This window comes from Rhinatrema bivittatum, chromosome 19, assembly GCF_901001135.1.
Source record: "Rhinatrema bivittatum chromosome 19, aRhiBiv1.1, whole genome shotgun sequence".
In the NCBI taxonomy this organism is placed as follows: Eukaryota; Metazoa; Chordata; class Amphibia; order Gymnophiona; family Rhinatrematidae; genus Rhinatrema; species Rhinatrema bivittatum.
Genome location: NC_042633.1, coordinates 41,794,515 through 41,821,903, shown reverse-complemented (window position 1 = coordinate 41,821,903; position 27,389 = coordinate 41,794,515). Strand labels below are relative to the sequence as shown.

Genomic DNA, 27,389 nt, shown 5'->3' with positions numbered 1-27,389 from the left:
AGAGGAGACTCCTGAGAAATGCAGAGAGCGCGGGGGCTGGAAATACCAGAGGAGACTCCTGAGAAATGCAGAGAGCGCAGGGACTGAAAATACCAGAGGAGACTCCCGAGAAATGCAGAGAGCGCAGGGGCTGGAAATACCAGAGGAGACTCCTGAGAAATGCAGAGAGCGCAGGGACTGAAAATACCAGAGGAGACTCCCGAGAAATGCAGAGAGCGCGGGGGCTGGAAATACCAGAGGAGACTCCCGAGAAATGCAGAGAGCGCGGGGGCTGGAAATACCAGAGGAAGCTCCTGAGAAACGCAGAGAGCGCGGGGGCTGAAAATACCAGAGGAGACTCCTGAGAAATGCAGAGAGCGCAGGGGCTGGAAATACCAGAGGAGACTCCTGAGAAATGCAGAGAGCGCAGGGGCTGGAAATATCAGAGGAGGCTCCTGAGAAATGCAGAGAGCGCAGGGACTGAAAATACCAGAGGAGACTCCCGAGAAATGCAGAGAGCGCGGGGGCTGGAAATACCAGAGGAGACTCCCGAGAAATGCAGAGAGCGCGGGGGCTGGAAATACCAGAGGAAGCTCCTGAGAAACGCAGAGAGCGCGGGGGCTGAAAATACCAGAGGAGACTCCTGAGAAATGCAGAGAGCGCAGGGGCTGGAAATACCAGAGGAGACTCCTGAGAAATGCAGAGAGCGCAGGGGCTGGAAACACCAGAGGAGACTCCCGAGAAATGCAGAGAGCGCAGGGGCTGAAAACACCAGAGGAGACACCTGAGAAATGCAGAGAGCGCGGGGGCTGGAAATACCAGAGGAGACTCCTGAGAAATGCAGAGAGCGCGGGGGCTGGAAATACCAGAGGAGACTCCTGAGAAATGCAGAGAGCGCGGGGGCTGGAAATACCAGAGGAGACTCCTGAGAAATGCAGAGAGAGCGCAGGGGCTGGAAATACCAGAGGAGACTCCTGAGAAATGCAGAGAGAGCGCGGGGGCTGGAAATACCAGAGGAGACTCCTGAGAAATGCAGAGAGCGCAGGGGCTGGAAACACCAGAGGAGACTCCCGAGAAATGCAGAGAGCGCAGGGGCTGAAAATACCAGAGGAGACTCCTGAGAAATGCAGAGAGCGCAGGGGCTGGAAATACCAGAGGAGACTCCTGAGAAATGCAGAGGGCAGGGACTGAAAATACCACAGGAGACTCCTGAGAAATGCAGAGAGAGCGGGGGCTGGAAATACCAGAGGAGGCTCCTGAGAAATGCAGAAAGGAGCAATTGAAAAGGTGCACTCTCCCTGCCCACCCTAAGCTCAACCACCACCGCCACCACATCTTCTTCCTTCTCCACCCAATGTATTTGAAAGTAAAACATCTTCCACCCCTCTCCCCTCCCCTTCCGGATAAAAAAAGTAAATAAATCTTAAATGTTGCCAAGCTCCTCTCATCCCCCCCACCCTTGCAGTTAAAAATCAGAAAAGTAAAGTAAAATATGCCCTCTGTCAACGTTTTAAATAAGGGCTCCTGGCTTGGCGGGAAAGGCGCGAGCGGTGGTGCCCGCACGTGCCGGCTGGGAAGGCGGTTGGCAGGGGACTGGTGGGTACCGCGCGCGTGCGCCGTCGGCAGGGCGCGCAACCGGTAAGGAAGGAAGAAAAAAAAACCAAAACCAAAACATCCAACGAGCGTGAAAGGGCGGGAAGGGCGCGAGGCGGGAAAGGAGGAGGCGGTTGAGCGGCGCGAGCCTCTGTCACGCGCGTTATCCCGCTCTTTAATTCAAAAAAAGGGAAAAGAAAGAGGAAAGATAAAGCATAATCTGTTCTGTCACTATTACATTAAACAGTTATAGCCGAGTAAGAAAGCTGATGAGGGAGGAGGGGGGGTAACGGATTGCTTTATTATTATTATTATTTCTTTTGTCCAACAGTAATTGGGAGGACAAAAATGGGAAGCGTTATAGACAGCAGCAGGATGCCCTTTCGCCACCCCCCCAGCAAGAGAAGAGTTGGGATATATATATATATATATATATTTATTAGTATTCAGGTTGCTGTCCTGCTTGTCAGTGAAAAAGATCACTTTTCTGTCATTTATTTGTTTTAAACCCTTCTACCATGACTGTTCAGCAGCTGGGAAGGTGTTAATCTGCTTCCTTTGGAAGTTCATGGTCAGTCCAAAAATAAATTAGAAAAAAAAAAGGAGCACCATGCAATTAATTGTTCACTACTTTGGTGCCCTTAGTTTCCCATTGATGAAAGATTAGACGATTTGGGGGGCTATAGCTATATCCTATAGCTATATATATACACTATATCCAAAACTCTCGCCCTTTCATGCAGGGTCCTTGGGAATTTTACCTTTCACAATTGCCTGGGAAAGAAAGATCCCCAGAGATCTGCACCCTTTTACTGCAGATGTAAAACTACCAACATGGTTGTCCCTTCCTCACTAACCTTGTCCCAGGAATAGCTCTTGTGAAAAATGCAGGTGAAAGTGCACACATGGAGGAACAGAACATCTACTTGTACAGGCATACAGGAGAGGCAATTTTCAAATATCCCTTTTACCTGCATAAATAGCCATTTACAAGGGTGCATGGCGTTTCAACATTATCCGCCATGAGGATCCCTGCGCCCATCCCCTGAGCTCTCCAGTCCTAGAGGCGACGGGCTCCGTATCCCTGCTCCCGTCCCCTGATCCCTCCAGTCCTACAGGCGACGGGCTCCGTATCCCTGCTCCCGTCCCCTGATCCCTCCAGTCCTACAGGCGACGGGCTCCGTATCCCTGCTCCCGTCCCCTGATCCCTCCAGTCCTACAGGCGACGGGCTCCGTATCCCTGCTCCCGTCCCCTGATCCCTCCAGTCCTACAGGCGACGGGCTCCGTATCCCTGCTCCCGTCCCCTGATCCCTCCAGTCCTACAGGCGACGGGCTCCGTATCCCTGCTCCCGTCCCCTGATCCCTCCAGTCCTACAGGCGACGGGCTCCGTATCCCTGCTCCCGTCCCCTGATCCCTCCAGTCCTAGAGGCGACGGGCTCCGTATCCCTGCTCCCGTCCCCTGATCCCTCCAGTCCTAGAGGCGACGGGCTCCGTATCCCTGCACCCGTCCCCTGATCCCTCCAGTCCTAGAGGCGACAGGCTCCGTATCCCTGCACCCGTCCCCTGATCCCTCCAGTCCTAGAGGTGACAGGCTCCGTATCCCTGCACCCGTCCCCTGATCCCTCCAGTCCTAGAGGTGACAGGCTCCGTGTATCCCTGCTCCCGTCCCCTGATCCCTCCAGTCCTAGAGGCGACAGGCTCCGTATCCCTGCTCCCGTCCCCTGATCCCTCCAGTCCTAGAGGCGACAGGCTCCGTATCCCTGCTCCCATCCCCTGATCCCTCCAGTCCTAGAGGCGACAGGCTCTGTATCCCTGCTCCCATCCCCTGATCCCTCCAGTCCTAGAGGCGACAGGCTCCGTATCCCTGCTCCCATCCCCTGATCCCTCCAGTCCTAGAGGCGACAGGCTCCGTATCCCTGCTCCCATCCCCTGATCCCTCCAGTCCTAGAGGCGACAGGCTCTGTATCCCTGCTCACATCCCCATATCCCTCCAGTCCTAGAGGCGACAGGCTCTGTATCCCTGCTCACATCCCCTGATCCCTCCAGTCCTAGAGGCGACAGGCTCTGTATCCCTGCTTTCTCCAGTCTTATAGGTAATAGATTCTGTATCCTTGCCCCCAACCTCTGAGTTCTTCACTTGTTCATTTGGATTCTTTTTTTACATCCTGTTGCAATGCTAACCTTGCAATAGCAATTAATTCTTCAAATATCCTTGACAGCATTGTTGCTAATTAACCTTGTAGATACGCTTGGCAAGTGTGGCTGATGTCATTCTAAAGTAAAAAAAAAAAAACAAAAACCAACCTTCTGGAAGTGTGATATCTTTTATTTAAAGGTTTCAATGTCGCACCAGGAAGTTGAAAGTAAGGATGAGGAGGTCAAAACAAGGAGCCCACATTTTGCCAAAACAGAAAGAAGTGGGTTATCTGCCAGTGAGACCCTATCCCGGTAAGAACTGCACCTTGTGAAGGGTAGACCTCTTTCTATAGCGTTAGATAATTAATTAAAAAAAAAAGCTATAAAATCATGTCACCATTGTAACTGAATAAATTCAAAAAGACCTGTTATATAGATGTCAATGATGATTGAAAATCTGAGTGTACCTTCATACGATGCTGTACATGGTACGGCTATCGTGACTATAAGCCTATATCAGGGCTTTAAAAATCATTAGGTACCCCAGTGTGAGATGAAAACTCTTAAAGTGTTCACTGTCCACTTTGGAATTATTACTTTGATGAGAACATAAATGCCGCTGTGATAATCACTTATCATCAAAGTAATAATTCCAAAGTGGACAGTGAACACTTTTAAGAGTTTTCATCTCACACTGGGGTACCTAATGATTTTTAAAGCCCTGATATAGGCTTATAGTCACGATAGCCGTACCATGTACAGCATCGTATGAAGGTACACTCAGATTTTCAATCATCATTGACATCCATATAACAGGTCTTTTTGAATTTATATTAGTTACATGTTATATAAACCAGGGTTCATATAATTTGAGACCATTGTAACTGAAACATGTGCATGCGGTCAAAAAAGCTATAACTGCAATCTCCCTAGGCACCAGCACTGGCCTTGCTTTATAAACACACTGTGTGGGCCTCATGGTGAGCCTATAATAGCAGCTGCCATTGAGGAGGAACACTGTGAAACAGTGCGTTAATCTGAGAGCAAGTCACAAGTCTGGGATTTTTTTTTTTGCATGTAAATTCTTCCATTAAATCCTTATTAACTGATAGATTAAGTGTCTGCAGTATTATTATTTAAGCATTTATATTCCTCTCTATACATAAACGGCAATAAAATCTAACATAACAAATAAAACATAAATAATGAAAAACAATTTTCAGCCAGTCCAAAAGAAGGAAGGAACCAGTTGTAATCGCAGGGAGTCATAGCACATTGTGACGGCATTGAGCATTTTTAAAGTTGCTCTGGCATTGGCTGACATTGAAGATTTTTAAAGCTGTCTTACCATTGGTAGTATCTGTGGGGTAACAGTTTATTGCATTTCTTGCCTATTTTCCTATAGACAGAAAAAAATCTCTAATGTTTAATAAAGTATTTATGACACAGAAATTTGCATAACATGTGTCATAAATGTGCACATTTCTGTATCTAAAGAATAACTAAGCATCATGAAATGTCCACAGATCTCGTTTTATTTTTCTTTTAAAGTTACAAAGATTCAAAATCATGATAACTTGTGTCACTTTCAAATTGCAAATGCTAGATACGGAAGGTTTCTCTGGATACAGTATTTCATAAACTCCAACACTATAAAGGAGATTCTTTATCGTCCATGTCAGACTCGTCCACACAAGTGGATTATGTCCCCCCTCTCAGTAGATGGAGACAGAGGGGAAAAAAAACACACTCCTCCCATCCAAGTCTGGTGCTGCCTTTAGCTCTTTTTTCTCTTTTTCTGTGGACAAGCGGCATAACACCGCTACACGATTGGGTAATGTCAGCCAACGGCACCGAATCAGCCACTGGCTCTCCACCTCAGGCTTCTCCAGCTTTCCTGAGCATGTGCGTACCTTCGCGCCAACACTGCCGCACAAGCTCCTTCAGACTTCTGTCTGCCAACGCGAATAGTTGAGTCACTTCATCTCTCCAAAGAACCACCGCTATTTAAGTGAAATTCTTCAGGATTTCCTTTCCATTACATCTCTATAAAGGGGAAAAGTTCCAGGAAAGAACAATGCCCCTTCAATCTTTGCAAACGCTGATACAAAAAGATGGCCATGATTCCAGGAATGCTGGGCCTTGGTGTGGAGCAGTTGCCTACTGGTTAGAGCAGCAGGCTATGGATCAGGGAGACCAGGGTTCAAGTCCCACTGTCACTCTTTGTGAGCGTGGGCAAGTCACTTTACCCTCCATTGCCTCAAATAGCTAGAGTACCTGAATGTAATATATAATAAATAAATGAAGCTTTACGCCACTTTTAGTGGGATTTGAAGCTTAAATATGAGACTGAAATCCAACACTGGGAAATCGGGGCAGAAAAAGAAGTGAGCATCATTTTCTCACTAACTACATAAGCTCCATAGGTCCCATAACTTGAGTAGCAAGGGCAGTTCTCCTGGTAAGCAACCACCTGTCCTATTCCCTATAATCTATCGCATAGGCCATGCAGAATGAAGCAGCATTTCCTCATCAGCTTGGGGATGGCGATAAAAGCGAGCCAGTCTTGCCGAAGTATAGTGCCAAGCTGCCGACGCTGAAGACTTACTGCACTGAGACCATGGCACGAATGCACCACCCCAACAAAGCTTCCCAGGGCATAGACTGCTCAGCACCAAAGGAAGGTTTGTGCTTGGCGCTGATGGGCATTTCCCCACAGAGAGCTTCACACCTTGGCACTGAAGACAATGACAAGGTGGTCTCAAACTCTTTGGACCTCCATGGCTCATGCCCTTTCCGATACGTCTCATAGTGGAAGCCAAATTATTAGCCCTTGTGATTCTCCACCATACTTACATCCTGCTCAGCAACCAGACAAGAAAATATTTTAATCTGCCAATCTCCTATCGCCCATTGCAGCTTGCACAATTTATGTATAACACCATCCAGTGACTGGAGGCCATCACCTCTAGTCTAATGTCCAATTAGGAGGTGCAGCAAGTAATCAATGATGCCAGGACCTGTACCAAACACCTGACCAGATCTACCTAAGACATCTTCAATACTGCTTCTCACGCTTCCACGACAGGTATCTTGACCAGACGTTTGGCTTGGTTTAAAGGGTCTGGCCTTCGTGAAGATGTGCATAAAAAAATTGGTAGATACACCCTGTACGGGCAAGAACCTGCTGGCATAAAAGTTAGAGAGGCCGTTGAACATCTCAAAGAACAGAATTCAGCTCTGCAATCCCTTTTCGGTGCCTCAGCTTTATCAAGCCTCTCGCCACCACTTCACTTTTTATGCCTTCCATCATAAACCATATCATCATTCCCAAATCATCTGCCCCTTATTACAATTATAGACAGAGTCCAATAGTGATTCAACAACTTCACCAGCCACAAGCCTCCTCAATTTAGAACATGCAATCCACAACCCATAGGAGCAGGGACAGAACACTTCAGTGGCATCTACAGCAGCTTGCTATCTTTTCCCTTTAGGGGTTGTGACAATTACCTCATTCCAGAAAACCTACACCTGCCTTTGCCCGTGTGAGGACACCTATATTATTTTCACAATGCTTAGACACAGTTTACTTTGGAGAAGTGGATCCCTAGTGTCATTTCAAAAGGAAAACTTCCTCAATTTTTATACTCATCCGCCACTGTCCCCACCAGATCCTCGCCACAACATCATAGTCCCTGTCCACACCCAGATCAGTCCAGACTCCTGGGTTTTCACTCCCTGCCAGAAGACGGACAGGATGAACAACAGGAACCGTCAATGCTGGCAGGAGCATTCAGACGGCAAACCTGCACCTCATTCTCACGATGAATGCATCGCTTCAAGGAGTGGGGGGGGGGGGGGGCACCTCAATTGTATGTCTACTGAAGATTACCGGACTGCGCTCCACATCAATCTCTTGGAACTCAGGGTGGCGTTGAAGCCTTGGACAGTGAACAAAGTCATCCAAGTCACCATGAAGGCATGTTTTGGCAGGACCAAAGGAAAGGAACTGAACAGGTAAGTTTAAATTCCACATTATGCACGGTATGTACCATTTACTTTGCAACAGTCCATACATATTTATCTGTTCTCATCTCTAGCAGAAACCATGTTCTATTGAATCAATTTGAGAAAGTCAAGGAATCTTTTTTTTTTTTTTCTCCAGTTCTCTACCAGGGCCTATTATTTCTAAGCATCTTCAGTTTCAGTTTTCCCTGGGAGGGACTTTATCAGTGTTTATAATAAACAACACAAGCAGCAGAAAATCATCTTTTTTTCACCTCCTATTTTTCTTGGCTCTAATAAACTCTGAAAAAATTCCTAGGGAAAATAAAAACTGGAAACCAAGGCCCCTACCTGTAGAAAAAGCAGGTGCAGATCTTTTCAGGTACTTTTTTCAGAGAGAGTTTTCAAAGGCAGCGTATGCTAGTCTTTTCCCTTTGAAAAACTGCTGCAAAGGCCATGGGTGAAAGAGGTGGTTGGCATCACCGTCACTGTTTGCAGATAGGAAAATTGCCCCTCGGGGAAACTGATGTGAGATTTCATACTTCTGCAGGATTAGCCCTTGTAGGTAACTGCATGAAATCTTCCAAAGAGAAAAGTTAGGAGCACCCAGTTGGAGTGGTTAAGTAGCACATACGGGCATGAAGGAGTTTGCTCTCTCAGGTGTTACTTGCGGATCTGTGCTTCTCCCACGCTGTACCCAGGGACGGTGCTGTGCATTGTTTAGCACTGTCTTTCTTTTACCAGCTGCCAATTACTATTCCATGCAGAAACAATCTGTCCAGCTCTTCGCTTGGAACCTCCTGTGCAGATGTGGACATGGCACCGTTGGACGGCAAGTCGGAAAACTATTTCGCGCTGCTGGATTCAAACCTCCAGGCCTTGCAAAATCGAGCACAAGAGCTAATTGATAAGGTTAACGAGAAGAGGAAGGAAGACCAGACTCTGCTGAGTAACTTAAAGGAAAGCTTAATGGTGAAGGTAAGAGAGGGATGAGCATAAGTGCCATACTGGGTCAGATCAAAGATCTTATCAAGCTCAGTACCCTGTCTCAGTGGGATCCCAAAGAATAGCTCCAATTCTTCTTGTTCATAAGCAGGGATAAGCAATGGCTTTGCCCAAGTCTACACGGCTAATAGTGGTTTATAGACTTTTCCTCCAGGAAACTATGCAAACCCTAAATAGATGTTTAGCTTTAATCGGTGAGGTTCTGTTACTCTTTGAATGATGGGGTATATAACTTTGCATCTGAAGTAATCAATTAGAAAACCGTTTAGGGCAGCTAGTTAAATAAAGGATCTTTCAAAAACCTTGCTTTTGCTTCCTTCTGTTATATTTGAAGTTTAATGGGTGGGCCCTTGAACCAGTGCCACATGGTTAGAGCAATAGTCTGCGAAGCAGGGAAACCAGGGTTCAAATCCCACAGCTGCTCCTGGGGACCTTGGGTAAGTCACTTCACCCTCCATTGCCTCAGGTACAAGTTTAGGTTGTAAGCCTTCTGGGGACAGGGAAATATCTATATTATCTGAATGTAATCCACTTTGAAGTGCTGGAAAAGTGAAAAATAAATCAATCTATACTTGGTTCTACCAGCGTCAGGCCGGGGAACCAAAATAAAAATGGTTTTATTTTTCTGACGGATGCTACAATAACATCCCTTCAATTAAAAAAAAAAAAAGTCACTGCACTTTTGTCATCCTCACCGAGTGAAAGCTGGTTCCTAATCCTTAAATATGAATATTTCTGCCCTACTGTTCTGAAAGGTTTCGAATTTCTCGCACACCCTGGAGGAACAGATGTATCAGGTCTACGACCACCATAACCGGCTGCTGCAGGACAAGCTGCAAGAGTTCATGGAGATCATCGAGAGGATCAGTCAGCTGGAAGCAGAGCTCAAGCAAGTCTGCCAGACCGTCGCCACGGTGTACAAGGACCTGTGCGTGCAGCCTGAAGTCTGAGGGAGCGCGGGCTGAAAAGGGGGGAGTGAGCCAAGGGGCGGGGGTGGACGGAGAACGGGCCCTGTTCTGGATTCTGCCTACTTGTGCTTCATCACAAGCCTTGCGGCTATTCTGACAGCATTTGTCACTTTGGACGGGCTCAAGCACGTTTTCCATGCACCCTCACCCTAGGCTCATTCACCTCCCATATTTAAAAGTGTGTTTAAAGTTTCTGCGATGTTTAGATTTCTTACCTTAGTGAAGCACAGTTTGGAGTGTCATTTTAGCTGCTGTTCAAGCAATAAACATCTCTACATTCACTGAGCCTCTTCAGCATCTGGTTTTATTGCAAACTGTACGTGAAGGGTTGCCGGGGCTTTGTGCGTCATTACAAGTGATGAAGAAAAGGCACCTTCGCAGGGCACTCTTAGAAACAGCTAAAACTACCTTCAGTCCACGACCCAACTTCAATGAACATGTTCTTAGGATAAGCAGACACAGCAGAGAGGGATCTCTAACCTACATTTTAAAAATAGGTTTTTCCAAAGTTCTCTCCAGCACAGATTTTTATTATTATTATTTTTTTTAATAGCCACCAGGTAATACATGAACCTTCAGGTTACCTGAAATCAGCCAAAACAATGACTTTATCTAGTCACGTTTTGGATTTCTGTTTACAGAGCTGTAGCACAGAGGGACAGGTGTGCTCGGGGCATCTCTTCACTTTGTTTCTGTGGGGAAAATGCATGGGCCGCCTGGCCGAAAGACACAGTAATTAAAAAGGCAATAAGTCCCTTAAAACCAAATTCAGAGAGACCAGCTAGAAATTAGGACACACAGATGGATGATATGAGCATACAGTCTGATCAGAATAATCACATAGGTAATAACACAACTGCAATCGCTACTGCTCAGGGCACAATTCAAATCAGTTTCAACACCTATTGCATGTATTAAAATCCTGCTCAAGTTTCCCTTATTATATTCTCCACAAATATTCAAACAAATTACCTTTTTTTTTCTTTTGTTGCAGTGGTTAAAACCTTTTTTATTCTAACCTCTTCCGACAAAAAGAAACAACAGCTGTGGCGCGTGTATGAATACGAGCCAGGAGCCTTCTCTAGGTACCGCAGCGAGTGTCTTTAAAGAGGTCTGCTCCATGTCCACGGTGTAGAAATGTGCTAGTTCATCTAAATCTGATGCAGTCTTTGTGTAATAACCGTCAGCACTTCCTGGATGGTTTCCAAGTAGAGAGTTTTCACTCTTTTTAAAAGACTGGTTGTCCACCGTACAAACACAATCTTTAGTTACCAACGGTGAATGCCTGAAGTCCTGTGATAGCTTTCCCCAGAATTAGGGCATGAATATCGTGAGTACCTAAGCAGAGGACAATGGAAAAAAGATTAAGGCTTGTGTATTTCTGCAGTTTCTCTCGGCCTTCTAAAGGTTGCTACCAATTTTTTATTTAAAGAATGTGTAACTCTGAGGATGCTTGGTGAGACATTGGCAAACACATAGAGACCAACATATACTATAATGAAACAAAGCAAAAGCTAGCTGTCTGCCCGCTATTATTTAAAGTCAGCTTTTAGCATTTATTTTAGTAATTATTTACAAAAATGTGTTGCAATTATTAGCTGAATAGTTAACGATGCCAAATGCTTGTTTGAACAGATGGGTCTTTAGCAAGTCCCTAAACGTACAAGATCCCTCGTTTGGGAGTGAATGCCACAAAACCGGGCCTGCAGCTGAAAAGCGTGCTCACGTGTTTCACCAAGGCACATCCGCCTGGGCGAGAGAACATCCAGGAGACCGCAGCCACTTGATCTAAATGCTCGTGAGGGTCTGTAAATGTACTAATACATGTTGGCTTAAAGCCTCACGGATGAGCATTCAGTATCTTAAATTCAGTTCTCTGCTGTATCGGTCGCCAATGGCGAGAGTGTAATATTTGGTGTAGTGTGCCAATTCCACTTTGTATCTGTTAGTAAAACGGGCCACGGAGTGTTGTGCCACCTGAAGAGCCCTCAAAGATGGCTTTTGGCATTGTGATACCTATCAAGTTACAATAATCTCAGCGCCTGGAAATCATATTTAGATAGAAAAGGTTTAAGATTTCGCAGCATCCACTGTTTAAAGGATGCCCCTTTCACTACAACTTTACTTGCATTCGTAAACATAGAGTACGGTTTAGTGTGACAGCAAGGTTTTTATCATCTGAGGGGAAATAGGTACAGGTTTTGATCTGTGATTTATAGTGGTTGACCGGTTTTTCTAAGCTCTCAGAACATAGAGAGCAGTATGAGGAAAAGTTAAACAAGGAGAAGACAATTTTCAAAGCCATTTTACCGAGATAACTAGGCAGTACAATGATTGGATGAAAACTATAGCCTTCCTCCCACCTAACCTTGACGGGAAAAAGCACCCATACTGTTTTACAGATTTTGAAGAGGGAAACTCTGCAAGTTTCTCTTTCAACATTACTTGAAGATTCACAGATAAAAGATGTTTAAAAAAATAAAAAAAAAAAGGGTGCCCCCCTTTTATTGGAGAAGCTAAATGCACAACCTGGGAATAAGCAAGGAAGATACATTTAAAAATACATATGCATTGCACTTTAGAGATGTTCCCCTAGTTTAGGATTTCTGTAAACAGATACTGCAAGCAACCAGAAAGCAGCAAATCTGTAGGCAGCTTACTAACTATATGTGGCCCTCGAGGACCATAGTTGGGTCCCTAGCTTATTCTGTCACTTCTTGATCGCATATGATCAGTGGATTAGTCAATTTCTTTTTTTTTGTATCATGTCACCATAAACCTCTCAGCATGCATTACTAGGGATTTTGTCTTCCTTACTCTCAAGGTTTGCCGTGGATGCTGAGCTTTGGTCTTACCTTCATAGGTGTTCACAGCCTCCAAGTTCATGACGTGCCTGATGACATGGTACTCATCGGATATCCCATTGCCACCTAGCATGTCCCGGGCCTGACGAGCTATTTCCAGTGCCTTCCCGCACGAGTTCCGCTTCAGCATAGAGATCATCTCAGGGGTGGCCCTGGGAGGAGGCATCAACAATCATAAGGATAACAGGTTTCACCACTCTCAAATGCTAGCGGCACGAGCCGTACCCGCATGGTCCTTTCCCAGAAGAGCTTATGATCTTAAGCTTTCGTGCAGGACAGGTTAGATGGCTCAAAGGTGGTCGCACACAGCAATAGGATTAGATCCCAAGTCTTCAGATTTCACGGGATTTAATTTTTTTTTTTTTTTTTTAATTCCATGCAACATGATTTGAGCACAAATTGTATTTTCAATGTACAAATCGCGAGAATAGGACCCTGCACCACAAACTCCCCATATACTAACATCAGGCCCGGAAAACTCTGTTCCGCTTCTGACCAGGAGCTGACTTTCGAGTATTATGATTACACAAAGTTGAGCCTACACACTTCTCTAACTATATCGAGGAGTGATGGCTACGGGGGCTTGATTAACAATAGTAACGCATGTCTGAAACACTGCACCGCACACAGAAGTTACAGCTTGCGTCTGACATGTGACGTAATCATATTTTTCACAGCCTCTAATATCTATACATGCCTTAACAAAAAATCAGTACACACTTTTCTTCATCCTTCAGGCGGCCCAACCGCAGGCAGGCCTGTAGCCCCAGGGTGATTTCTGTCAGCATGTCCGCCAGCTTCTTCTGGATCAGCTGATTTCTGGCCAGAGGGACGCCAAACTGAATTCTGAAGAGCAAACGAATACAAGCCAGAGATCGTAACAAAAAATTATGCACTCTCTCAAAAATAAGATCCTGTATTTACCCAGAACTAAAGCAGGACATCAGCAGTAAATTCGAGATACTGAGATTATTCCTGACGCACGAATGAGGTTCATTCCTGTCTAGGTGTGCGCAGAACAAACCCATCTGGAGACACTGCCCCCCCCCCGGAAAACCGTCAAACTGCCACAGACCATCCAAATGGTGAAACTGCAGGTGGATCACAAACATTTTCTGTGCCACGATTTAGTTTACATTTTGTTAACAGTAAGCTTTCTTCTGTGCAGACAGAAGAGAGAGCCACGGGATGTCTGAGCCACCAAAGCCGCGAGTTTACAGTCAGGAAGAGCTCACCTGTCCAAGCTGTACTGCCTGGCCGTCCGCAGACAGAACTCGGCAGCGCCGAGAGCCCCCCAGGCAATGCCATAGCGTGCATTGTTCAGACAGCCAAATGGACCCTGTGGAGGACGCAAGAAACCCCCCCCCCCCCACACACACACATATTTAATTAAGCACAACCAATGGAAAAGAATCGTGAACAACACAGGTGGTCGTACAGATCGGCCACAACAAAAGCGGACAAGGACACAGGCAGTAATTGTGACACAAACCTTCACCTCTAAACACACATTTTAGTGCTTGGAAAGTCACATTGAGAAACCTCTCCGAGAAGCCAGCCGGCAATTCTTTACACTTTCCAACATACGGAACACTGGAAAGAATTATTCAAGAGGGATCGATGTCCGTTTGCAAGCACAATAAAAAAAAAAAAGGGATGGAAATTCACTAAGGGCCTCATTTACTAAGCATTTTCCCCATAGACACAGAAGGAGAGAAAAGCCTTAGTAGGTCAGGCGCAGAATGAAACATCAGACCAGGATTTTCAGGGAACTGAACACCCCCCTCCCACCCCCCCCAAAAAAAAAAATCCCTCTTCCTTTCTATGGGAAACTGTGAGAACGGACCATTCCTACCCTCCGCACACACACAGCAACTCAGAGACAGGAAAAATAAACAACTAGCAAGGAATAGCATCAAATGGAGCTTGCAAAAGTACACACACACACACACACTTACCCCAGGCTTAAACCTACCCAAACGCCGACACATCCATCCCCCAACACACTCATGCAACTCCCAATAACACGTACAACCTGAACAAACACCCACAACCCCTCACATCCCCATTCGCTACCCAGGAACATATACCCCCCCTCCCAAAAAAAACCCCCACATCCATCCTTCAGATACCCCTGCCACACCCTCCGCCCCCACACTCCCCAGCCACACACACACAGACCCCCCCCTTCCACACCACATACCCCCTGGCCTACATCCCCCCCATGCGCCCGCACCCTCCCTGCCCCCCCTCCCAAACATGCCCCCCCCCCACACACACAAAGCCTTCCTACAAATCCGTGCGGGGAAAAGCAATTCCCAAAGACACGTGTGTCCCCCCGCGTGCTTCCTTACTCCGAGTCCCGAGACGTGCGGGAGCAGGTTCTCCTCCGGCACCTCCACGTCCTCCATCAGGATCATGCCCGTCGCCGAGGCCCGCAGTGAGAACTTCCCTTCGATTTTCGGGGTGGAGAGACCCTTCATCCCCCTCTCCAGGATAAACCCCCTCACTTTCCCGTCTTCGCACACCGCCCACACGACACAGACGTCCGCTATGGGAGAGTTGGTGATCCTGAGGCAATGGGGGGGGGAGAGAAAGAAGCAAATGCTCTGGGCAAAAGGAAAGTCAGTGAGTGAGGAGGGCCTGCTGCAGATAAATAAATAATTATGTGAACAACAACGCCTGGAGAATAACGAAAGGACAAACTGCTTGTGACCGTGCCCTCCCCTCTCACCACGTCTTGGAGCCATTGAGCGTGTAGGTTTTGCTGCTTGGGTTGAAGTGGGCTCTCGTCTCCATTCCCCCGGGGTCACTTCCATGGTTCGGCTCTGTCAGACCAAAGCAGCCCACCAACTCTCCCTTAGCTGATAAGAAAAAAAAGTGAGAAAATGAATGTACAGAGTCTCAGCAAACGCTAAAAAAAGTAAAAAAAAAAAAATCCCTTTTGCCTAAAAGTGGAGTGTGTCAATGTATTTTGGCACGCTTACCATTAGTTTTAATGTTTTTTGAATCATAAAAAGATACCGGCTTTTCACCTTCATAAGAACAGGCCGTGCTGGGTCAGACCAAGGGTTCATCAAGACCAGCATCCTGTTTCCAGCAGAGGCCAATCCAGCTCACAAGTGCCTGGCAGGATCCCAAAGGGGTAGAGAGATTCCAGGCTGCTTATCCCAGGGATAAGAGTGCATTTCTGCAACTCCACCTTAATAACGGTTTATGGACTTTTCCTCCAGGAACTTGTCCAAACCTTTTGTTTTTTTTAAAACGCAACTACACTAATAGTTTTCACCACATCCTCGGGCAATACATTTCAGAGTTAATTATACATTGAGTAAAAAAAAAAATTTTGTCTTATCAGTTTTAAATGAAATGTAACTTCATTGTGTCCCCTGTCTTTGTACTTTTTGAAAAAGTAAACAACTGATTAATGTTTTTTTTGTTCCATTCCACTTTTTTTTTTTTTTTTTTTAATAGACCTCTATCATATCTCTCCTCAGCCGTCTCTTCTCCAAGCTGAACAGCCCTAACCTCTTCAGCCTTTCCTCATAGGGGAGCTGTTCCATCCCCTTTATCATTTTGGTCGCCCTTCTCTGTACCTTTTCTAATTCTGCTCTATCTTCCTTGAGATGCGGTGACCAGAACTGCACACAGTACTCAGGATGAGGTTGCACCATGGAGGGATACAGAGACAGTGTGATATTCTCTGTTTTATTCTCCATTCCTTTCCTAATAATCCCCAGCATTCGGTTTGCTTTCTTGGCTGCTGCTGCACACCGAGCAGAAGATTTCAATGTATTATCAATGATAACTTCCAGATCCTTTTCCTGAGTGGTGTCTCCTAATGTGGAACCTCGCATTGCGTAGCTATAACTGAGGTTACTCTTCCCTAAATGCATCACTTTGCACTTGTGCACATTAAATTTCATTTGCCATTTGCATGCCCCGTCTCCCAGCTTTGCAAGGTCCTCTTGCAATTTCTTATAATCCTCTTGTTATGTTTGAATAACTTTGTGTCATCTGCAAATTTGATCACCTCCTTTCCAAGTTATTTATAAATATATTCCCTCTCAGCTCTCATCAGGCAACCATCAAGGATGACCTCTCCCCTTCCTGTCTCCCACCTGGTGCTGAGCAGGGAGCCTTCACGAATGGCCTCCTGCTTTGCTTCTTTCCACTTGGGCTGTGCTCTCAGGGACCCGGCTCTGCCCCCTCTTGCCAGCGCGAGGCCATCAGAGCACAGGTCTCATCATGCCCTCCTTTCCCCGAGCCTCGCACTCACCCAGTCTTGGGAGGTATTTGTGCTTCTGCTGCTCCGTTCCGTAGGCGTTGATCGGGTGCATGACCAGGGAGGACTGGACGCTCATCACTGACCTGTAACTGCTGTCTACTCTCTCGATCTCCCGGGCTAGCAGTCCATAGGTCACGTAAGATGTACCGGCACAGCCATAACCTTTCAGAGAGCAGAATAAGAGGGTCATACAAAAAAAAAACAAAAAAAACCCTACATCACAAGGCAAAGGAAGTCGGGCGAGAGGATGGTCATCAACCCAACAAACCTGCCAATGAAAATGGGCAAACTTCTGAAAAAAAAGCGAGATCCAAACATAGTCATCGTTTTGATAGCGTCTTAAGAGGCCGGAGATGTCGATCCATTCTGAAAGCACAAACATAACGCAAGCGCTACTCTGCCAGCACTCATATCACCCATCAGCAACAAAGGGAAGAGCAGGGCATTAAATGTTACGTTTGAAATTCGAGAAAGAATTTACTCAATTAAAAAAAAATATATTTTTTTTAAGCCACGCTGATAAAAAGCTCTTTTTTTCCCCCCAGAATCCCCACTGCCTCTATAAACGCATCGCTTGCACTTACAAAGAATCCCGGAAGCGCAGGCCCTAAAATTCCATCATAAACAAAATTTCTTCCGCTTAGGATTCTCACGAAGGGGGGGCCACAAAGTGCCGGCAGTGGATTGGAAGGAAAGCCACAGTAACGTGCACAAACGATGTCCTCTCTTTCTCCAGAAAGAGCGCACAGCCGTGGTTTCACAGCCCACCGGCAGTGCGCAGGAAGCAGATCGAGGGGGCAGGGGTTCATGCCACACGCACACACGAGCTAACGGGATCGCTCTTAGCCAGTGACCCCGTCAGTGGATGGAACACAGCGAGAACACATACTCGACTTTCATGCAAGCACCCGAATATGCTTCTGCCAACCCATCTCCAGAATTACCTTTGATGGTTGATCCTAGCACGCCCAGCTCGCCCAGCTCCAATAAAATATTTTGGTCAAACGCTGCAAGCAAAAGATAGCAATTATATTATATATATATATATATAGCATGTATTGCTCCGTGTGTCCTGTGACCGACACGTGCCCTCGAGGGGCACCTGGCCCGCCGGCGGCACTAGCAGCGCAGTACCTTCAGTGCGATTGGCCGTCAGGATGCGAGGCATCAGTTTCTCCTGGCAGTAGGCGTGGAACGAGTCTCGGACCATGAGCTCCTCCTCTGTCAGCTGGCTGTCCAGTGCGAAAGGATCCCGCCAGTCAAACTGTAGGCGGGGGGCTGGGGGAGAGAGAGAAAAAAAAAACTGTGTCAATGCTCCGATGGTCTTCCTGCTTCCTTTTTACTGCGTGGTACCACTCTGTGTCTTGCACCCGTCTGCGATACCAAGCACACACCTCTGAATAATCCTCATAAGGGATGCTAAACCCTCAGCTAGGAGGAAAAAGGACTTTGCAAGAAACCCTCCCAGCACTGCTTTCTTCTACAGCCGTCAGGAGGCTTCAACGATGATGTCCACGACACCTCCCACCTCCTCTTTTCCTGCCTCGCCCCTCCAAATCCCAACCTCTCCTTTGCAAATGCAATAACTGACCGCGTGCTTCAACTGTGAGAGAACCTCCATGACGCCTTAACATTTTGCAGGGCGCCGTCATCCCCCTTTCACATTTTCCAAAACGAGATATGAATTAACAAACCAACTCCTGCCACGCAGATAAGATTAGGTGGAACGGGGGCTGCAGTATCGCAGACTGAATGCAGGTGACAAAACTTATCCACGAAAGGATCCGACTGCTGCGCAAAGCGTGAGGCTAAGTGTGCCGGGTGGGAGGCAAAAGGGACGCAGCGCCAGGCTGCTTCCTAAGACCAGGGACGCCCGCAGCCTGCCTCTGAGCATTCTGGGACGTGTAGTGCCACCGCCTACCATGACAAGAGCAGGGCCACGGCGGGAGCAGCAGACCTGGCTCAAAGTGACCTCCCGCCCCCCCACCCAGAACTCAGACTCTTCAAGCTTTACAAAAAAAATATTTAAGCAGTTCAAGTCAGAGAAATAGTCTCTTGTTGTGGTGCCTGGCCACTGACCTCTCCGCACGCTGGAGGTGCCCTGCGTCCGGACGGCACTCACTGCCGCTCCGCGACTCGCAGAGTCCAGGAGTTTCAGGGTCGCGCTTCTTAAGGACATCATGGTTACCTTCCTAGTGGGGAAACAGTCGGAGAAGGCAGCGTTAACGCCTCAAAGCAGAGCGAGGGACGCGAGAAACCAGCCCACTGAGCAGGGGAAGATAACGCTCAGGGAGGCTTGACGCACCTCCACTCCATTTCTACAAACAAACGCTCACAGAGCAGCATCGCACGACTCTCACTGAAAGAGTAACTTTATGGCCAGCTGACTCTCCAAAGTCCAACTAACTACTTAACTGCATGTACCATTTTATTCAGATTTATATCAGAGCTAGCTCACGGGCCCCACTGTGCTAAGACGTCAGATCTGATTTAGTGCACTAACTACTACCTCAATACTAAAAGCCCCAAAACAGTATTAGGGTCCCTGTATCCTATGAGCCAGTACTGATCCAAATGCCCAGCATGGTGTTAGGGGTCACTCTCCCCTCTGACCCAGTGTCCCAGCATGGTGTTAGGGGTCACTCTCCCCTCTGACCCAGTGTCCCAGCATGGTGTTAGGGGTCACTCCCCCCTCTGACCCAGTGTCCCAGCATGGTGTTAGGGGTCACTCTCCCCTCTGACCCAGTGTCCCAGCATGGTGTTAGGGGTCACTCGTCCCTCTGACCCAGTGTCCCAGCATGGTGTTAGGGGTCACTCGTCCCTCTGACCCAGTGTCCCAGCATGGTGTTAGGGGTCACTCCTCCCTCTGACCCAGTGTCCCAGCATGGTGTTAGGGGACACTCTCCCCTCTGATCCAGTGTCCCAGCATGGTGTTAGGGGTCACTCGTCCCTCTGACCCAGTGTCCCAGCATGGTGTTAGGGGTCACTCTCCCCTCTGACCCAGTGTCCCAGCATGGTGTTAGGGGTCACTCGTCCCTCTGACCCAGTGTCCCAGCATGGTGTTAGGGGTCACTCCCCCCTCTGACCCAGTGTCCCAGCATGGTGTTAGGGGACACTCTCCCCTCTGATCCAGTGTCCCAGCATGGTATTAGGGGTCACTCTCCCCTCTGACCCAGTGTCCCAGCATGGTATTAGGGGGCCGCTCTCCCCTCTGATCCAGTGTCCCAGCATGGTATTAGGGGTCACTCTCCCCTCTGATCCAGTGTCCCAGCATGGTGTTAGGGGTCACTCTCCCCTCTGACCCAGTGTCCCAGCATGGTGTTAGGGGTCACTCTCCCCTCTGATCCAGTGTCCCAGCATGGTGTTAGGGGTCACTCTCCCCTCTGATCCAGTGTCCCAGCATGGTGTTAGGGGTCACTCTCCCCTCTGACCCAGTGTCCCAGCATGGTGTTAGAGGTCACTCTCCCCTCTGATCCAGTGTCCCAGCATGGTATTAGGGGTCACTCTCCCCTCTGACCCAGTGTCCCAGCATGGTGTTAGGGGTCACTCCTCCCTCTGATCCAGTGTCCCAGCATGGTATTAGGGGGCCGCTCTCCCCTCTGATCCAGTGTCCCAGCATGGTATTAGGGGTCACTCTCCCCTCTGATCCAGTGTCCCAGCATGGTGTTAGGGGACCCTCTCCCCTCTGACCCAGTGTCCCAGCATGGTGTTAGGGGTCACTCCTCCCTCTGACCCAGTGTCTCAGCATGGTGTTAGGGGTCACTCTCCCCTCTGATCCAGTGTCCCAGCATGGTGTTAGGGGTCACTCTCCCCTCTGACCCAGTGTCCCAGCATGGTGTTAGGGGACCCTCTCCCCTCTGACCCAGTGTCCCAGCATGGTGTTAGGGGTCACTCCTCCCTCTGACCCAGTGTCTCAGCATGGTGTTAGGGGTCACTCTCCCCTCTGATCCAGTGTCCCAGCATGGTGTTAGGGGTCACTCCTCCCTCTGACCCAGTGTCCCAGCATGGTGTTAGGGGTCACTCCTCCCTCTGAGCTTGCACATTGACTGCAGGCTAGAGAGCTTTGATTGGCATTAAATCTTAGGGTGTCCCAGCTTGAAAGCTTATTTGATCTTAGCGGAAATGTAAGGTTTCTTCTCTCTATCTTTAATTCGGGGATTATGACAAATCCGCCCTCCTTCCCCTCTACTGCCACTGAGATCTATAGAGTTAGACGCTGGAATACGCAGGGGTTTATAAACAGGGAAACGCGTGCGGCCGGCGTGGCTCGCAAAACATTGAGCGATCCGGGGAAATCCCTGCAGTTTTGCATGCAAGGAATGGGGTGAAGAACAGAGATAGAGATGGAGATAGAGATCCCCCCAAAAAAAGTTAACAAACCTCCCTCAGTGCTAAGGTTGCAGGACCTCCTCGGAAGAGCCTCTCAGCTGCTGCTCCGCTGTTACTCAACTCTGAACTCTGCCCGGGTGCCCCCTCACCTTGCCTCACCCAGTGGCTGCCTGCCGACGCCATCTTGAGAGTGGCACATGCAGGCTGGTTTTGTTTGGTTTTGCCAGGGAAGTGCGCCCGGAGTCACCCTACTGACTATTCTGAAGTACTTAGCCTGGGGAAGAAGAAACCATAAAAAAAGGCACCCAACTACAGCGCCTTTGTTTCTAGTCTGCTCCTATTTAAAACGTGCCCGATGCATGCTCCTGCCCTTAGCCACCCTCCCACTTCCGCCCCGCTCAACATGTCCGCCCCGCTCGCTCAGGGTCCTGCGAGTTGATTGGCTGCGTCCCCCCCCGAGCTCGTGAACACGTTCGACAAACTGTGACGGAGGCAGAGGCCAAGGGTCTCCCTGTGCGAGGCTTCGCCACTTTCTTCTCCTTTCCTACTGCCAGAATGTTCGCTTGCACCAGAGCCGGGCCTCGGCTAATCCGCTCCGGATCTCGCTTCTGTGCACTTAGGGATTTGCATCGCTTCGTTTGCTTTTAAAGGTGGATGCGAGGAGGGTGGCATCTTTTGGAAACTCAGATTTACAAATCCACGCGTGCATTGGGGCGAAACCAGGACCGGATCAGCCTGTTCGGTTGTCCTGGGGAAGTGAGGAATTCCCTGTTTTGTTTTTGTAATAACTTTTTATTTTTCAATTTTCTTTAAACATCATAACATAATCAAGCAACAAGTAACAGCAATGAACACGGCACAACCCACACTTTAGACAATAGCTCGAGCATCCCGTTTTGCCATTTTAAAATGTTATATCCTCCTTCCCTGTACCTACCTGGATCAGTCCAGACTCCTGGGTTTTGCCTCCCCTCCAGCAGATGGAGAGAGAAGTTTTGGTGGATTCTGTCCTAAACCCTGAGGTGCCACCTACTTCTCCACAAACCTTTGGAGCCTCCCAGGGGGTTGGCAGGTCCCAAGGGGACTATCCCCCCTGCTATCTGAGGCACTAGGACCGTTCACCCCATGCCTTAACCTTCCCAAAATTTATTGCCCCCCTCTTTTAAGCGCTCAAATCTGCAGTCCGCCATGTCCAATAGGGACCCCCACACCTCTTCATATCTGTCCCATCTGGTCTCGCAGCATTGGTTTTTCCAGGACAGCTAGCTCAGCCTCCTTTTCCACTCTCCCAGATCAGGAGTATATTTCCAATGATGGGTGATTGTCAAACATGCCACATGGAGATGACCGGCCAACTTCCTACGGCCCATCATGCTTCTAGTGGGCCAATGACCCAGCAGAAACAACTCCAGCTGCTGACCACACAGCCTGGTAATACAATCAGCCACATCGGTTCAAAATACCTGGCGCTCCCCGCACCCCCACCACATGTGGATGTATGTTCCATTCTGACCGCACCCCCTCCATCAGCGATTATCAGAATTACTAAATTTGCAACAGTTTATACAGTAACTCCTGATTTTTTATTTACCATATTGATTTCCAATCTTTCTCATCATATTCGCACCACAAATCTGAATTCCACATCTGGATTAAATGATTTGAAGTCGTTACAGCAGATGTAAATTATTTATAAAGCACTGATATCAGGTTCCATGCAACTCAACACCCCCTCGATCCCTTCACTTTCTTCCGGAGATTTCCACCATGGGAATCACAGGCGACAATGCCTTTCGCAGTGGTAAATATAAATACCTAGTACTGACAAGACAGGTTTGAAATTCTCCCAATAGCTCAGTAAACATTTTTAGTCTTCCTTCCGTCCATAGCTGTCCTAAAAATCTCAAGTATCAGGAGACAGCGTGCACGGGAAGGGATTTGGGTTCCTCAGCAACCATGTCCAACTCCTCTCCGGAATACCACAACCCCCCGCGTCCGCCTCCACGGCCTGCAAAGCATGAGCTGTCAAGGGATGATTCCTGCCAATCAGCCTCAGCACTGGAGTCCATCTCGGCACGCTTAGCAGGGGAGGCTGAACTATATCCCCAGCCCAACCCTCCCTCCATGTACGCCCACGCTCGCGCGGAGCCCACGCTCACCCATTCCCCTAGGCATGTGAACCTACACACCCAATGATATCATTGGAAGTTCCGGAGACCCCACCGCCGTCTCCCTTGATTTAATGAGCATGTCATATTGCACCCTGGGTGGTCTTTCCTTCCCTATAAAGTCTGTGACCGTGCCCCGCAGCGCCTGTAAAACGCGCACAGGGGACATCACATGGCAGGTGCATAAAAGGATAAAGCAGTTTCGGCAAAATTAAGAACAGGGCGGATGCTGCAGATGTCCAGGGCACAGCTTTAGGTCTTGGGTGTGTGGACGGCTCCAGAATCTCAGGATCCAGGAAGTCCCAGATTGGGATAGGAGAGACTTTTGTTTTGGCTCAAGTCCACTTTGAGTTTCTAGCTCACTGACCTCTGCCGGGGCTAATGGCCACTGGGAGTTTTCTTTGGCAACTTGCCAGGATCTCCCTCCTCTCCCATCATTTGTTTTTTGAGTCCCCTTCCATCTAGCCCAACCGTTACAGAGACCGAGGGAGCACCCACCGTGGCTCCCTGTGGAATCCGGTACCCATCACCGCAGCGCGATGGTGACCTTAGGAGAACGAAGCAACAGCAGTTGGGCCCTGGAGCTCTGACCCCCCCCCCAGCCCCGGATGACAGAGCCTCTTCTCCCAGCCCTAGGGGCTGCCAACATTGACTCTGCAGCATCCCCAGCCCCAGGCAACCTCAGGAGCAGAATTTAAGAGAAATTATTGCCTGTCACCAATAGCAAGACAAAGGAGATATTTATCACATCCTCTCTCCCTCCCCCCCAAAAAGGATTTCTCTGTTAGTAAATCTTGAAAGTTCAGGAGCAGCTTGCTGGTACGCGGTGCTGTGAAAAACAGAAACCCTGCCTTCGCAATGAAAAAGAGAGAAACCCTTTCGGCAGGCAGCCACAGAAGAAGAAGAAGTAATGCAGGCAAAATCCGAAAGGAAGGAAACCAGGGCCGGCCTGCGGATAAAGCAGAGCGAGCCCACAGCATGTGTTTACTGGCAGCGTGGAAATGCCTCGCCTTGCGGTGGGCAGCGGAAGGGCACTGGGAGAGCAGGAGGTGTGGTGCGGGTGGCCAGGCCGCAGGCCGACCGGCCTCTCTTGGGAGGAGCAGGCACCCAGAGCATGGGAGCAGCGTGGCGAGATGGGTGGGGGCCTGGCAGCACGTGCACAGCCTCCACCCAGGGCTTAGAACTCGGCATGGCTGAGTGCCATGCCAGGCTCAGTCCTTCGCACCCTTCACCATCTTTGGAGGGTATGACTTTTATAAACACAATTTTATTCCTAGGTATAATATCTGGGGTCGATGCCATGAAATATATGGAGGTTTACTTCTAGCTCTCAGGCTGGCATTCCCCCAGCACTCATAGGCAGCTGTAATAACAATACAGTACGCTCAGTCAAGCGTCCTGTGGTTGGATGCGGATTTTGGACAAACGTCCACAAGCCCTTATTCTATAAGGGGATTAGCGCATCCAAAGCGCTAATCCCCTTATAGAAGGGCGTTAATTTCTGAGCAAAAGCAGCCCAAAAAATGTACAGAAAAACAGAAAATACTACTTTTCTGTACTTCCTCTGACTTAATATCAAGGCAATATTAGGTCGGAGAAACATAAAAGACAAGAATTAAAAAAAAATGTACCCAAAAAGTGTGCTGGCAGTCAGATTAGGAAAAGGGACTCTCGTAAAACTGAGCCTGTGTTTTCCTAAACCACTGACAGCCACCTCTCCTGGTCGCCCGCTGCCGAGGAAGTGCTAGGGTTCGCCCAGGAGAGGTGGCTGGGCCTGTGTCAGGAAAGTGGGGGCGCTCAGCAGCACCCGTTCCCCTCGCTGGCTTATTGCAGGGGCCCTGAATGTGCAGAATTTAGAGGAAGTGCTTCACCGGCCATGAAAGGCAAAACTGAAATCGGAAATCAAGCTCGGCTCCGTTGCTCTCCACAGGCCTGGGGGGGGGGTCACCCAAGGGAGAAAACGGGGGACCTGCTAGAGCCCCCCTAGGAGGTCTGAGCACTTCTCCTGCCTTGTGGATCTGACTGAGGGGGAGAAGTGGCAGCGTATGCCGTGGCTGGGGAGAGGGACCTTGCATAGCTGCCAACCAAACCTTCCAGTAGGCAGCGCCATCTCCATTACCAACGCCATGGGATACTGAACGTGCAGCAGGCCTGTTCCCCTCTCTCTCTTTGCAAATCCTGGGTTAAAAACTCGTTTTTCGTTCTTCCCCTGGCTTGTCTCCAGTAGAATCTGCCTTTCCTCGCATCCCGGCTTTAGTGGGGCATGGACCGCTGGCCACCCTTGCCCGTGAAGGTTTGCACTGAGAGGGGCCATGTGGGACTAGGTGAGATGTCGCTCTCACAGCAGACCAGCGGGGGTAACTTATCTCTCCCCCAGCAGGGAACAGCGCAGCAGCAAGACGGACGCTATCTCTCCCCTCCGGCTCCCAGCCTGCTGCCTCTGAGGGTCCCTGATAAGGTCTGGGGGGCTGGTAATCTCCGCCAGCCCTCCGTGGTTTTCCTCGAAACGAACCGACGCAGCGTTCTTAATACTGCACTCAGCTAGCCAGGTCTTTCCCTTTTCTTCTGCTTTTGAAAAAAATGCAAGCGGGCTCCCCCCGGGAGAGAAGATTGAACAGGATGGGGGTTAAGACACATCTGACGGTTTTAACACAGCAGAAAATAAATTCATACAGAGAGGTTCATGCACGATTCAAACTGGGGGAACCTCTCTCCCCCTTCTCTGCTCCTTGTCTCAGTTTCTTTATCTCCCTCCCTCCATCTCTCTGTCTTTTTCCCCTTCTCCCTATCCCTCCCCCTTGTGTCTTTCTGATCTCTCTGTTCCTCCATCCTCCTCTGTTTTTCTCTCTTCTCTTTCTTTCCCTCACTCCTCCTCTTCTGGGTCTGTTTCTCCCCTTCTCTATATCTCTTGCTCCCCCCTCCCCCCTTGATAGCTCTCTGCATTTTCTTTTCCTCTTTACCATTATAAACAGCCTTTGCAACAAGGGTCAAAAGCCTTAACCAAGGATCTGAAGAAGTGACACTTGCAAACCCAGGGGCCAGTCCCACCGCTGCCCGTCAGTATCACTGTGTGTGTGTGGGACAACCCTGTGCTGCTTGCTGAGCTCTCTGGAAGCAGGGCCTGCCTGACTCCTGATTTATCTAATACAATGCTTTGCACACGGGCTGCACTAAGGGCTAGTGAACTGATGTGCAGAAATGTAAAGCGCCTCGACTCAAGGGCATACCTAGAGGGTCGGTGGCAGAGCCAGGATTAGCACCCGAGAACTCTCCTGGACCATCTCCATTGCTCTCGGCCCCGCGTCACTTGCCACTGAAAGGCCAGCGATCATGGGTCCTCGGAAGAGGTTCAGATCTCCCCTGCACGCGCTCTCGCTCTCACCACTGACCCCGGGGAACGTCGGGGAAGGGGTTGCCTAATTGGAAAACCAGTGCGTGTACTGCTTCAGCTGGGCTTTCTCAGGAAACCACCCGCTCTTTCATTTCCAACTTCCTCCTCTGAATCAAGAAGCAAGGCCAATATATATAAAGTGAAAAAACTAAAATGCTGGACAGGGCAGGGGGTGCGGGAGAGGGAAGGAGCAGAGGCAGTTCAGGATGTGCACTAAAAGCCCTGGGGACTGAGGCTGAGGAAGCGAAATCTCTGCCCGCCCCGGAGGAGAGCTCATGCGATAGAGAAGTTCAACCGATACCTGGAAGGTATAAACACCAACAGTGGTGGAGGGGAAGGACGGTCCAGAGCAACTTGGGGGTCATGGTCAGAGGCTCCAGGGATGGGATACTCGGGAGTAAGGAAAGGAAATGTTTTTTCAGGGAAATGATGGCAGGGCAGGGCAGTGCCAGAATGTTTAAAAAGCCTGAGATAAGGACAGAGGTCGTCCAGGGTCTGCAGCACCGCGTCAGGGATGAGAGTGGGCAGAGCCTGGATGGGCCCATCAGGTCCTAGTCTGCCAGCAGGCTCACCATTGATTTCTAAAGCCCGTTTGTGATCTGGACTCACCAGATGGACCATGTTGGTCTTTTATCTGTAACATTATGAATATTCCTGA

General features: G+C 48.8%; 2 protein-coding genes across 4 annotated transcripts; one reads left to right on the top strand and one right to left on the bottom strand.

Annotated features, from left to right (window-relative positions):
- The first annotated feature begins 1,568 nt into the window (after positions 1-1,568).
- On the top strand, positions 1,569-9,728 carry LOC115080669 (synaptonemal complex central element protein 2-like). 3 transcript variants are annotated; one of them, XM_029585021.1, is made up of 4 exons: positions 1,569-1,617; positions 3,910-4,022; positions 8,486-8,696; positions 9,479-9,728. In XM_029585021.1, the coding sequence occupies exons 2-4, from the start codon at positions 3,916-3,918 to the stop codon at positions 9,671-9,673; spliced, it is 513 nt and encodes a 170-aa protein (XP_029440881.1). In that variant the 5' UTR covers positions 1,569-1,617; positions 3,910-3,915; the 3' UTR covers positions 9,674-9,728. The 3 variants fall into 3 exon arrangements, with proteins under 3 accessions (XP_029440881.1, XP_029440880.1, XP_029440878.1); XM_029585020.1 differs by lacking the exon at positions 1,569-1,617 and adding an exon at positions 1,724-1,829; XM_029585018.1 differs by lacking the exon at positions 1,569-1,617 and adding an exon at positions 2,045-2,143.
- Positions 9,729-9,977: 249 nt separating this feature from the next.
- On the bottom strand, positions 9,978-21,419 carry LOC115080668 (glutaryl-CoA dehydrogenase, mitochondrial-like). The gene is made up of 11 exons (XM_029585017.1): positions 21,224-21,419; positions 18,923-19,035; positions 17,978-18,121; positions 17,788-17,850; positions 16,835-17,005; positions 15,290-15,419; positions 14,910-15,126; positions 13,791-13,894; positions 13,276-13,401; positions 12,547-12,707; positions 9,978-11,029 (listed from the first exon to the last, which is right to left on the bottom strand). Exons 2-11 carry the CDS (start codon positions 19,023-19,025, stop codon positions 10,956-10,958), a joined length of 1,293 nt encoding a protein of 430 aa, XP_029440877.1. The 5' UTR covers positions 19,026-19,035; positions 21,224-21,419; the 3' UTR covers positions 9,978-10,955.
- Between the last annotated feature and the right edge of the window lie 5,970 nt (positions 21,420-27,389).